Source organism: Somniosus microcephalus, unplaced genomic scaffold (genome assembly GCF_052327205.1).
Source record: "Somniosus microcephalus isolate GS21.2 unplaced genomic scaffold, FLI_Smic_1.0 unresolved_chr1, whole genome shotgun sequence".
NCBI lineage: Eukaryota > Metazoa > Chordata > Chondrichthyes > Squaliformes > Somniosidae > Somniosus > Somniosus microcephalus.
In genome coordinates, this window is record NW_028225179.1 from 87,028,047 (window position 1) to 87,041,053 (window position 13,007).

The 13,007-nt window shown below is 57.7% G+C and overlaps 1 protein-coding gene across 1 annotated transcript in view; it reads left to right on the forward strand.

Moving 5' to 3' along the window:
• The window catches only part of LOC147095562 (zinc-alpha-2-glycoprotein-like), a 199,461-nt gene that overhangs the window by 75,196 nt on the left and 111,258 nt on the right, over positions 1-13,007 (forward strand). Inside the window, exon 2 of the mRNA XM_085974691.1 lies at positions 11,087-11,335. Coding sequence (XP_085830817.1) covers positions 11,087-11,335 — 249 coding nt within the window. The remainder of the gene's footprint in view (positions 1-11,086; positions 11,336-13,007) is intronic.

The following is a 13,007-nucleotide window of genomic DNA, read 5'->3' on the forward strand; positions in this document are numbered from 1 at the left end:
CTGAGGGAGCTTTGCACTGTCGGAGGGACAGTACTGAGGGAGCGCTGCACTGTCGGAGGGGCAGTACTGAGGGAGTGCCTCACTGTCGGAGGGGCAATACTGAGGGAGAGCTGTACTGTCGGAGAGGCAGTACTAAGGGAGCGCTGCACTGTCGGAGGGGCAGTACTGAGGGAGTGCCGCACTGACGGAGGGGCAGTACTGAGGGAGAGCTGTACTGTCGGAGGGGCAGTATTGAGAGAGTGCTGTACTATTGGAGGGGCAGTGCTGAGGGAGCTCTGCACTGTCGGAGGGGCAGTACTGAGGGAGCGCTGCACTATCAGAGGGGCAGTACTGTGGGAGCGCTGCACTGTCGGAGGGGCAGTACTGAGGGAGCGCTGCACTGTCGGAGTGGCAGTACTGAGGGTTCGCTGCACTGTCAGAGGGGCAGTACTGAGGGAGTGCTGCACTGTCCGAGGGACAGTACTGAGGCAGTGCTGCACTGTCGGAGGGGTAGTACTGAGGGAGTGCTGCACTGTCGGAGGGACAGTACTGAGAGAGCGCTGCGCTGTCGGAGCGGCAGTACTGAGGGAGTGCTGCACGCTCGGAGGGGCAGTACTGAGGGAGTGCTGCACTGTCGGAGGGGCAGTACCGAGGGAGCACTGCACTGTCGGAGGTGCAGTACTGAGGTAGCGCTGCGCTGTCAGAGGGGCAGTACTGAGGGAGCGCTGCTCTGTCGGACGGGCAGTACTGAGAGAGCGCTGCACTGTCGGAGGGGCAATACTGAGGGAGCGCTGCACTGTCGGATGGGCAGTACTGAGGGAGCGCGGCACTGTTGGAGGGGCAGTACTGAGGGAGCACTGCACTGTCGGAGGGACAGGCCTGACAGAGCAGTGTATTGTCGGAGGGGCAGTACTGAGGGAGCGCTGCACTGTCGGAGGGACAGTCCTGAGGGAGCAGTGTACTGTCGGAGGGGCAGTACTGAGGGGCGCTGCACTGTCGGAGGGGCAGTACTGAGAGTGCGCTGTACTGTCGGAGGGGCAGTACTGAGGAAGCGCTGCACTGTCGGAGAGGCAGTACTGAGGGAGCACTGCACTATTGGAGGGCAGTACTGAGGGAGCGCTGCATTGTCGGAGGGGCAGTACTGAGGGAGCGCTGCACTGTCCCAGGGGCAGTACTTAGGGAGCTCTGCACTGTCGGAGGGGCAGTACTGAGGGAGCGCTGCACTGTCGGAGGGCCAGTACTGTGGGAGCTCTGCACTGTCGGAGGGGCAGTACTGAGGGAGCGCTGCACTGTCGGAGGGGCAGTACTGAGGGAGCGCTGCCCTGTCGGAGGGACAGTACTGAGGGAGCGCTGCACTGTCGGAGGGGCAGTACTGAAGGAGCACTGCACTGTCGGAGGGACAGTACTGAGGGTGTGCTGCACTGTCGGAGGGGCAGTACTGAGGGAGCGCTGCATTGTCCGAGGAAAAGCACTGAGGGAGCACTGTACTGTTGGAGGAACAGTACTGATGGAGCGCTGCACTGTCGGAGGGACAGTACTGAGGGAGCGCTGCACTGTCGGAGGGACAGTACTGAGGGAGCGCTGCACTGTCGGAGGTATAGTACTGAGGGAGCGCTGCACTGTCGGAGGGGCAGTGCTGAGGGAGCTCTGCACTGTCGGAGGGGCCGTACTGAGCGAGCGCTGCACTGTCGGAGGGACAGTACTGTGGGAGCTCTGCACTGTCGGAGGGGCAGTACTGAGGGAGCGCTGCACTATCGGAGGGGCAGCACTGAGTGAGCGCTGCACTGTCGGAGGGGCAATACTGAGGGAGCGCTGCACTGTCGGAGGGACAGTACTGAAGGAGCGCTGCACTTTCCGAGGGGCAGTACTGAAGGAGCGCTGCACTGTCGCAGTGGCAGTACTGAGAGAGAGCTGCACTGTCGGAGGGGCAGTACTAAAGGAGCTCTGCACTGTCGGAGGGGCAGTACTGAGAGAGCGCTGTACTGTCGGAGGGGCAGTACTGAGGGAGTGCTGCACTGTCGGAGGGGCAGTACTGAGGGAGCTCTGCACTGTCGGAGGGGCAGTACTGAGGTAGCGCTGCACTGTCGGAGGGACAGTACTGAGGGTGCGCTGCACTTTTGGAGGGACAGTACTGAGGGAGCGCTGCACTGTTGGAGGGGCAGTACTGAGGGAGCGCTGCACTGTTGGAGGGGCAGTACAGAGGGAGCGCTGCACTCTCGGAGGGGCAGTACTGTAGGAGTTCTGAACTGTTGGAGGGCAATACTGAGGGTGCACTGCACTATCGGAGGGGCAGTACTGTGGGAGCTCTGCACTGTCGGAGGGGCAATACTGAGGGTGCGCTGCACTGTCAGAGGGACTGTACTGAGGGAGCGCTGCACTTTCGGAGGGACAGTACTGAGGGAGCGCTGCACTGTCAGAGGGGCAGTACTGAGGGAGCGCTGCACTTTCGGAGGGGCAGTACTGAGGGAGCGCTGCACTGTCGGAGGGGCAGTACTGAGAGAGTGCTGCACTGTCGGAGGGGCAGTACTGAGGGAGCTCTGCACTGTCGGAGGCGCAGTACTGAGAGAGCACTGTACTGTCGGAGGGGCAGTACTGAGGGAGTGCTGCACTGTCGGAGGGGCAGTACTGAGGGAGCTCTGCACTGTCGGAGGGGCAGTACTGAGGGAGCGCTGCACTGTCGGAGGGACAGTACAGAGGGAGCGCTGCACTTTCGGAGGGACATTACTGAGGGAGCGCTGCACGGTTGGAGGGACAGTACTGAGGGAGTGCCGCACTGTTGGAGGGGCAGTACTGAGGGAGCGCTGCACTTTCGGAGGGACATTACTGAGGGAGCGCTGCACGGTTGGAGGGACAGTACTGAGGGAGCGCTGCACTGTCGGAGGGACAGTACTGAGGGAGCGCTGCACTGTCGGAGGGGTAGTACTGAGTGATGCGCTATCAATTACTCATAAAAGACTGAGAGTTGGAAGAGTAACTAAAGGCTTTTATTAACAACAGAATGGAGGTCTGCCTCGAGTGGTCGACCGGTCCAGGATACAAAGGCTGGGGAGCAGTCACCTTTATACTGGGACCTGTGGGAGGAGTCAGCCGAGGCATGTCCAGGCATGTACACAGTGGAATACAAACAGGACAAACAGGAATACAAACAGTGGTTTACCACATTCACCCCTTGTTTAAAATTGAGTCCGGCGGGGTGAAGTGTATTAAAAGTTAGTGTATTGGAGTCTCTCCGGAGGTCTTGTCTGCCGCTGTGATCGGCGTGGCGACGGCAGGGGTAGTGAAGCTTCCCGCGTCGAGTCCAGCGTAGGCTGTGGCACAGGCGTGTCGTCCTCGTAGATGTCGAGCGGGTCGCGGGGCCCAGGCCTGCCGTCTGCTGGGGCTGGATATCGGATCGTGGGGAGGGGTGGTAGTGGGTAGTGGGTTACTGTGGTCCCCGAGGGTGCAAGGTCTCTTATGGAGACTGTGTCCTCCCGCCCGTCCGGGTATGCGATGTAAGCATACTGGGGGTTGGCGTGGAGGAGGTCGACCCTCTCGACCAGGGGGTCCGTTTTATGGGTCCTCACGTGTCTTCTCAGTAGGACCAGCCCTGGGGACGTCAGCCATGGCGGTAGCGATGTCCCTGATGTGGACTTCCTTGGGAAGACAAACATTTTCTCATGAGGGGTGGCGTTAGTGGCAGTGCAGAGCAGTGACCGAATAGAGTGGAGCGCATCGGGGAGCACATCCTGCCAGCGGGAGGTTGGAAGGCCCCTAGACTTTAAGGCTAGCAGGACGGCCTTCCAAACTGTCGCATTTTCTCTTTCCACCTGTCTGTTCCCCCGGGGGTTGTAACTGGTGGTCCTGCTTGTGGCAATACCCCTAGTTAGCAGGTACTGACGGAGTTCATCGCTCATAAACGATGAGCCCCGGTCGCTATGGATATAGCTGGGGAAGCCGAACAGGGTGAAGAGGTTGTTCAGACATTTAATGACCGTGGCACTGGTCATGTCCGGGCAGGGGAAGGCGAACGGGAAACGGGAGTACTCATCAATAATATTGAGGAAGTACACATTGCGGTCGGAGGAGGGGAGAGGCCCTTTAAAATCAACGCTCAGGCGCTCGAAGGGGCGAGCGGCTTTTATCAGGTGGGCCCTGTCTGGTCTATAAAAGTGTGGTTTGCACTCAGCGCAGACTTGGCAGTTCCTGGTCATGGTCCTGACCTCCTCAATAGAGTAAGGCAGGTTGCGGGCCTTGATGAGGTGGAAGAACCTGGTGACCCCCGGGTGGCAGAGGTCATTGTGGAGGACCCGTAGTCTATCGATCTGCGCGCTGGCGCAGGTGCCACGCGATAGCGCATCCGGGGGTTCATTTAGCTTCCCGGGCCGGTACAAGATCTCGTAGTTGTAGGTGGAAAGTTCGATTCTCCACCTCAAGATCTTGTCATTTTTGATTTTGCCCCTCTGCTTGTTGTTAAACATAAAAGCAACTGAACGCTGGTCAGTGAGCAGGGTAAATCGTTTTCCGGCCAGGTAGTGCCTCCAATGACGCACAGCCTCCACAATCGCCTGGGCCTCCTTCTCAACAGCGGAGTGTCTGGTCTCCGGGCCTTGGAGGGTTCGTGAAAAGAAGGCCACGGGTCTCCCCGCCTGATTGAGGGTAGCGGCCAGGGCAAAGTCGGACGCGTCGCTTTCCACCTGGAAGGGGATGGATTCGTCCACTGCGTGCATGGTGGCTTTGGCAATGTCCTCCTTGATACGGTGGAAGGCTAAGCAGGCCTCTGCCGTCAAGGGAAAAGAGGTGGACTTGATCAGCGGACGGGCCTTGTCCGCATAGTAGGGGACCCACTGGGCGTAATAGGAGAAAAACCCTAGGCACCTCTTCAGGGCCTTGAGGCAGTGGGGCAGTGGAAGTTCCATAAGGGGACGCATCCGGTCGGGGTCGGGGCCGATGACTCTGTGTTCCACAACACAGCCAAGGATGGCGAGGCGGTTTGTGCGGAATATGCACTTCTCCTTGTTATATGTCAGGTTTAGGAGTTGGGCGGTGCGGAGGAATTTTTCGAGGTTTGCAAGTCACGGCCGCAGATGGTCACATTGTCCAGATATGGGAAAGTGGCCTGCAACGCATTTTGATCTACCATCCGGTCCATCTCCCTTTGGAAGACGGAGGCCCCGTTGGTGACGCCAAAGGGAACCCTAAGGAAGTGATAGAGGCGGCCGTTTGCCTCAAAGGCAGTGTACTGGCGGTCCTCAGGGCGGATGGGGAGCTGGTGGTACGCTGATTTCAGGTCAATGGTCGAGAAGACGCGGTACTGCGCGATCTGGTTGACCATATCAGCTATACGGGGGAGTGGGTAGGCGTCCAGCAGGGTGTAGTGATTTATTGTCTGGCTGTAGTCGATGACCAGGCGCTGCTTCTCGCTGGTCTTAACGACCACAACCTGGGCTCGCCAGGGGCTGGTGCTGCCCTCAATAATCCCTTCTTTCAGGAGCCGCTCCACTTCGGTTTTAATGAAAACCCTGTCCCCGGCACTGTATCGCCTGCTCTTTGTGGCGATGGGCTTACAGTCGGGGGTGAGGTTAGCAAACAGTGGTGGGGGGGTGACTCTGAGTGTGGAGAGGTTGCACCTGGTGCGCGGCGGGCAATTTGGAAGCTGCTGGCTGCGGACTGTGAGTGGGGGTAGGGGTCCACCGTACGCCATCGTAACACTTTTAAGGTGGCACTGAAAATCTAACCCCAGCAGGACGGCAGCGCAGAGGTCAGGCAGGACCAGAAGTTTAAAATGATCGTACACGGTCCCGTCTACTACGAGTGTCACCACGCAGTAGCCGCCGATGTCCGCCGACTGGGACTCGGAGGCCATAGAAATCCGCTGTTGCGCAGGCAGGACTGGGAGAGAGCAACGCCGCACCGTGTCGGGGTGGATGAAGCTCTCCGTGCTCCCAGAGTCAAAAAGGCAGATTGTATCGTGACCATTTACCTTAATGTCCATTGTGGAACTGGCCAGTTGGTGCGGTCTCGCTTGGTCCAGTGTAATGGATGCCAGCGTAGGGGTCGGTGTGTCGCTGCGGGTATCAGATGAGGCGGTGTCGGGGGCCTGCTGCGTCCCGGCTGTCGTCCAAGATGGCGGCGTCCATGATCCCCATGTGGCTGGAGGCGTCCAAAATGGCTGCTGTACCGGTGATTCGCACACGGCCGGGGAGGTCCAAAATGGCGGCCCGCATGGCCCACACGCGGCGCTGCTGGGGTTCGGGGTGGCTTTGGCCCTGCAGACGCTAGCGTAGTGTCCCTTCTTCCCGCAGCCCGAGCAGATCGCGTTTTTCGCCGGGCAGCGCGCTCTGGGGTGTTTTGCCTGGCCACAGAAGTAGCATTTCTGGCCTTGGGGCACTGCTGTCTGGCCTTGGGACACTGCTGCGGTAGTTGGGCCGTTGTTGGGGTGCGCCTGGGGTGGCACGGCGCTATGAGGCGGTCCTACCGTGTCCCAGGCTGTCATTCCCCGCGGCGTCCACGGTGCAGAGGAGTAGGCATCCATGCCCTGGTAGGCTGCATCCAACGATAGTGCGAGTTCAGAGGCCTTGTTGAGGTCGAGGTTACTCTGCTCCAACAGTCGCTGTCGTGTGTAATTGGATCTGTGGCCCGCTACAAAAGCGTCCCGGATAAGTTCCTCTGTGTACACGGCGGCCTTTACATCCTTACAACCACAGGCCCGGCCAAGCACAGACAGTGCCTGAAGGTATTCCACGGTCGATTCCCCAGGTTGTTGTTTACGACTCCCCAGGAGGTGCCTGGCGTACACTTCGTTCACTGGGCGCGTGTACTGGTCCTTGAGGAGCTTGATAGCATCCGCGTACGAGGTCGCGTCTAGGATGACCGAGTACACTCGGTGGTTCACTTTGGAGGTCAGGACATCCAGTTTGTCCTCGTCCGATTTGATTGCTTCGGAGGCGGTCAGGAATTTTTCGATACACTGAAGCCAGTGAGTAAACTTGGTGGATGAGTCCGCCTCCCGATGATCTAAGTCCAGGCATGCTGGTGTGAGGATCTTCTCCATTATAAAAATGTTGTTAATAAAATTGATGCGCTATCAATTACTCATAAAAGACTGAGAGTTAGAAGAGTAACTAAAGGCTTTTATTAACAACAGAATGGAGGTCTGCCTCGAGTGGTCGACCGGTCCAGGATACAAAGGCTGGGGAGCAGTCACCTTTATACTAGGACCTGTGGGAGGAGTCAGCCGAGGCATGTCCAGGCATGTACACAGTGGAATACAAACAGGACAAACAGGAATACAAACAGTGGTTTACCACACTGAGGCAGCGCTGCACTGTCGGAGGGACAGTACTGAGGGAGCGCTGCACTGTTGGAGGGATAGTACTGAGGGAGCGCTGCACTTTTAGAGGGGCAGTACTGAGGGAGCGCTGCACTGTCGGAGCGGCAGTACTGAGGGAGCGCTGCACTGTCGGAGGGACAGTACTGAGTGAGCACTGCACTTTCGGAGGGGCAGTACTGAGGGAGCCCTGCACTGTCGGAGCGGCAGTACTGAGAGAGAGCTGTACTGTCGGAGGGGCAGTACTGAGGGAGCACTGCACTGCCGGAGGGGCAGCACTGAGGGAGCGCTGCACTGCCGGAGGGGCAGTACTGAGGGAGTGCTGCACTGTCGGAGGGGCAGTACTGAGGGAGAGCTGTACTGTCGGAGGGGCAGTACTAAGGGAGCGCTGCACTGTTGGAGGGGCAGTACTGAGGGAGTGCCGCACTGTCGGAGGGGCAGTACTGAGGGAGAGCTGTACTTTCGGAGGGGCAGTACTGATAGAGTGCTGTACTGTTGGAGGGGCAGTGCTGAGGGAGCTCTGCACTGTCGGAGGGGCAGTACTGAGGGAGCGCTACACTGTCGGAGGGGCAGCATTATGGGAGCTCTGCTCTGTCAGAGGTGCAGTACTGAGGGAGCGCTGCACTGTCGGAGGGACATTACTGAGGGAGCGCTGCACTTTCGGATGGACAGTACTGAGGGAGCGCTGCACTGTTGGAGGGGCAGTACTGAGGGAGCGCTGCACTATCGGAGGGGCAGTACTGTGGGAGCTCGGCACTGTCGGAGGGGCAGTACTGAGGGAGCACTGCACTGTCGGAGGGGCAGTACTGAGAGAGCGCTGCACTGTCGGAGGGGCAGTACTGAGGGAGCTCTGCGCTGTCGGAGGGGCCGTACTGAGAGAGCGCTGTACTGTCGGACGGGCAGTACTGAGGGAGCGCTGCACTGTCGGAGGGGCAGTACCGAGAGAGTGCTGCACTGTCGGAGGGGCAGTACTGAGGGATGTCTGCACTGTTGGATGGGCAGCACTGAGGGAGCACTGCACTCTCGGAGGGACAGTACTGAGGGCACGCTGCACTTTCGGAGGGACAGTACTGAGGCAGCGCTGCACTGTTGGAGGGGCAGTACTGAGGGAGCACTGCACTATCAGACGGGCAGTACTGTGGGAGCTCTGCACTGTCGGAGGGGCAATACTGAGGGAGCGCTGTACTATCACAGGGGCAGTACTGTGGGAGCTCTGCACTGTCGGAGGGGCAATACTGAGGGAGCGCTGCACTGTCGGAGGGACAGTACTGAGGAAGCGCTGCACTGTCGGAGGGGCAGTACTGAGGGAGCGCTGCACTGTCGGAGGGGCATTACTGAGGGAGCGCTGCACTGTCGGAGGGGCAGTACTGAGGGAGCGCTGCACTGTCGGAGGGGCAGTACTGAGGGAGCGCTGCACTGTGGGAGGGTCAGTACTGAGGGAGCGCTGCACTGTCGGAGGGGCAGTACTGAGGGAGCGCTGCACTGTCGGAGGGGCAGTACTGAGGGAGCGCTGCACTGTCGGAGGGGCAGTACTGCGGGAGCGCTGCACTGTCGGAGGGGCAGTACTGAGGGAGTGCTGCACTGTCCGAGGGACAGTACTGAGGGAGTGCTGCACTGTCGGAGGGGCAGTACTGAGGGAGTGCTGCACTGTCGGAGGGACAGTACTGAGAGAGCGCTGCACTGTCGGAGCGGCAGTACTGAGGGAGTGCTGCACTGTCAGAGGGTCAGTACTGAGGGAGTGCTGCACTGTCGGAGGGGCAGTACCGAGGGAGCACTGCACTGTCGGAGGGGCAGTACTGAGGGAGCGCTGCACTGTCGGAGGGGCAGTACTGAGGGAGCGCTGCTCTGTCAGACGGGCAGTACTGAGAGAGCGCTGCACTGTCGGAGGGGCAATACTGAGGGAGCGCTGCACTGTTGGAGGGGCAGTACTGAGGGAGCGCTGCACTGTCGGAGGGACGGTCCTGAGGGAGCAGTGTACTGTCGGAGGGGCAGTACTGAGGGAGCGCTGCACTGTCGGAGGGACAGTCCTGAGCGAGCAGTGTACTGTCGGAGGGGCAGTACAGCGGGAGCGCTGCACTGTCGGAGGGGCAGTACTGAGAGAGCGCTGTACTGTCGGAGGGGCAGTACTGAGGGAGCGCTGCACTGTCGGAGAGGCAGTACTGAGGGAGCACTGCACTATTGGAGGGGCAGTACTGAGGGAGCGCTGCATTGTCGGAGGGGCAGTACTGAGGGAGCACTGCACTGTCGGAGGGGCAGTACTTAGGGAGCTCTGCACTGTCGGAGGGGCAGTACTGAGGGAGCGCTGCACTGTCGGAGGGGCAGTACTGAGGGAGTGCCACACTGTCGGAGGGGCAGTACTGAGGGAGAGCTGTACTGTCGGAGGGGCAGAACTGAGAGAGCGCTGTACTGTCGGATGGGCAGTACTGAGGGATCGCTGCACTGTCAGAGGGGCAGTACTGAGAGAGCGCTGTACTATCGGTGGGGCAGTACTGAGGGAGCGCTGCACTGTCGGAGGGGCAGTACTGAGAGAGTGCTGCACTGTTGGAGGGGCAGTACTGAGGGAGCTCTGCACTTTCGGAGGGGCAGTACTGAGGGAGCGCTGCACTGTCGGAGGGACAGTACTGAGGGAGCGCTGCACTTTCGGAGGGACAGTACTGAGGGAGCGCTGCAGTGTTGGAGGGGCAGTACTGAGGGAGCGCTGCACTATCGGAGGGCAGTACTGTGTGAGCTCTGCACTGTCGGAGGGGCAGCACTGAGGGAGCGCTGCACTGTCGGGGGGCAGTACTGTGGGCGCTCTGCACTGTCGGGGGGCAGTACTGAGGGAGCGCTGCACTGTCGGAGGGTTCATCTTTTGGATGAGACGTTAAATCAATCTGCCAGCACAGGTGGACACAACAGATGCAACGGCACCATTCGAAGAGCAGGGGAGTCTTCCCCGGTGTCCTGGCCAATACTTATCCCTGAGCCAATATCACTCTAACAGATGATCTGGTCAGTTGTATCACTGCTGGTTTTGGGATCTTGCAATGCGCAATATGGCTGCCCCTTTTTCTAATTATAACACTTCCAAAAAATATTTCATTGGTTGTAAAGCGCTTTGGTACATCCTGAGGTGGTGAAAGGCACTATATGTGCCGCTTTTCCTGAAATGAGACTTTAATTCAGGGACGTCAGGGCTTTTTGCTCCCATGGGCCACACGTGTGGACTCTGAGCCTCAGGTTAAAGGTCAAACCCTCAGGCCTATGCCAAAGGCCTCACATTCAGGCCTCTCCGATGCACGAGCTGCCCATGTGCGTGCGCTTGGACTTATATGTGGACCAAGGCCCAATTCCAGGCCTCTTGGTCTGTGGGTGCGGAGCCGGGGCAGCCTGAGTCTGGGCCCAAACCAGTTTCTAACCCCTTATAGCTTTAGCTTCGAATTAGACTCCAGGCCCTCCTGGTAACTCGCTGCTGGCCAGTCCCCAGGGGCGGTTCCACAGATACCCGCAGGCCTCGTGCTCGAATTCATCCACCGTCGCCTATCCCCTACCCCCCACCCCCCGGCCCGCCAACTCTCTGGAGAGGGACAACTATTCTACTGTCGTTGGCCTCACAGCCCAGCTCGGTCCTGCCCTCGCCCTCCTGTGCCCACACTCCTGATTTTCAGCTGGGGAGATCCCGGATAACAATCGGGATTGGGAGCTCAGCCAAACCTTCCACCCTTCCTTCTGTAGGCCAGGGGTCAAAGGTGGTTTGCGGTCAGATCCTGGCAGGTCTGGGCCCTCCCGCGTTCATGATTCTTCTCTGTGCCCTTTCCTCAGGCTCCCACACCTCGATGCATCTCTACATGCACTTCAACAACCTCTCTAATCTGCCTGCCTTTTCTGTGCTCGGGATGTTGGATGACCTTCAAACCGAATACTACGGCAGCCTCCTCGAGAAGGCCGAACCCAGGCAGCAGTGGATGGCCGACAATTTTGCAGACGATTACTGGCTGCAACAGACCAAGACTGCAGACACTATTCAGCAGCTTCTCTCCAGCAACATCACTCCATTACTCACACTCTTTGGTGCGTCTCGTTTGACCTCCGCTTTAGGTTAAAACAGAACTGCGTGCTGGGTAGTTACTGTTGTGTCTGTGTATAATAAGACACAGACTGCAGGATAACGGTACAACAGGTGTTTACTCAACGTGGCTCACTCTGGAACTGAACTGTACAGATTACTACTCAGTGCTATATACAGGTGTGGTCACTGCCGGTACTACAGTATACATGAGCTGTAAAAAGTAGTTCCTGTTGCGTCTGTGTATAATAAGACACAGACTGCAGGAGAACGGTACAACAGGTGTTTACTCAACGTGGTTTACACTGGAACTGATCTGTACAGATTACTACTCAGTGCTATATACAGGTGTGGTCACTGCCGGTACTGCAGTATACATGAGCTGCAAAAGATAGTTCCCCCCTTAAAGGTATATACATTACAATTCCTCCCCTTTTAGATTAACAGTACCATAACACTCATTTAACAATTAAATATCAAACTAATTACAATTAACACTTTTAACATGCAACATTAGCTGAAAATAGTCTATTTATATATTCAGTCTTTGGGGAGGCTTCCTGATCCTTTCTGGATAGTGCCTTTCCTGAGTGTCTTGCTCTTGGTGCGGAGGCAATTCTGGCCCCCTGTCGTCGGTTGGTTCATCAGCTTCTGATGCTACTGTTTCTGGGGTAGATGCGACCTGTACGTCGGGTTCCTCACCAGGTACGTATGGGCGAGGCATGGGGTTGACTTCTTCCTGTGACTCTCGGATCTGGTCAGCATGGCGTCTCACAATGCTCTCCCCAACGCCCACTGTGTATATTAGTGGGCCCTGCCGTGTGCATATCGTTCCTGGCTGCCATTATTCTGTTTGGTCGTCACGGGCCAAGACTGGTTGCCCTACATTGAAGCTCCTTGTTGGCTTCTCATGGATGTGCTGGAATTGCTTACTCTCAACATCTCTTCGTACGTTTGGTCTGAGCAAATCCAAGTGAGATCTTAACCTTCGGTTAAAGAACATCATGGCTGGGGCCTGGTTGGTGACTGCATGTGTCGCATTCCGGTAGGCGAACAGGAAATTGTCCACCTTGTGCTGCAGTGGAATGTTGTCATTGTACATAGCCTTTATTGCCTTCTTAAAGGTTTGTACGAACCTCTCAGCCAATCCATTTGTGGCTGGATGATACGGGGCGGATGTGTAATGCCTTACCCCATTCTTTTTCAAGAACCTCCGGAACTCTTCGGACACAAACTGTGGTCCGTTGTCGGAGCAAATCTGTTCTGGCAAGCCATTCCTGGCAAAAATGGTCTGTAGGACTGCAATAGTTTTCTCCGTGGTGGTGGAGGACATTTTGATGAGCTCAGGCCATTTCGAGTGCGCATCCACGGCTATTAAAAACATTGAGTCCATAAATGGACCAGCAAAATCAATATGCACCCATTGCCATGGAGATGAGGGCCACTCCCATGGGTGCAGAGGGGCCTGTGGTGGTGCATTTTGGACTTTCTGGCATCCTGAGCAGCTCTTGGTCAGGTCCTCGATTTGTTTATCGATTCCCGGCTACCACACATAAGCCCTGGCTAGGCTTTTCATTTTTACCCCTCCCAGATGACCGTCATGAAGCTCATTGAGCACTCTATCCCTTAACTTGGGTGGAATTACCACTCGGGATCCACACATCAAGGTCCCCCGGC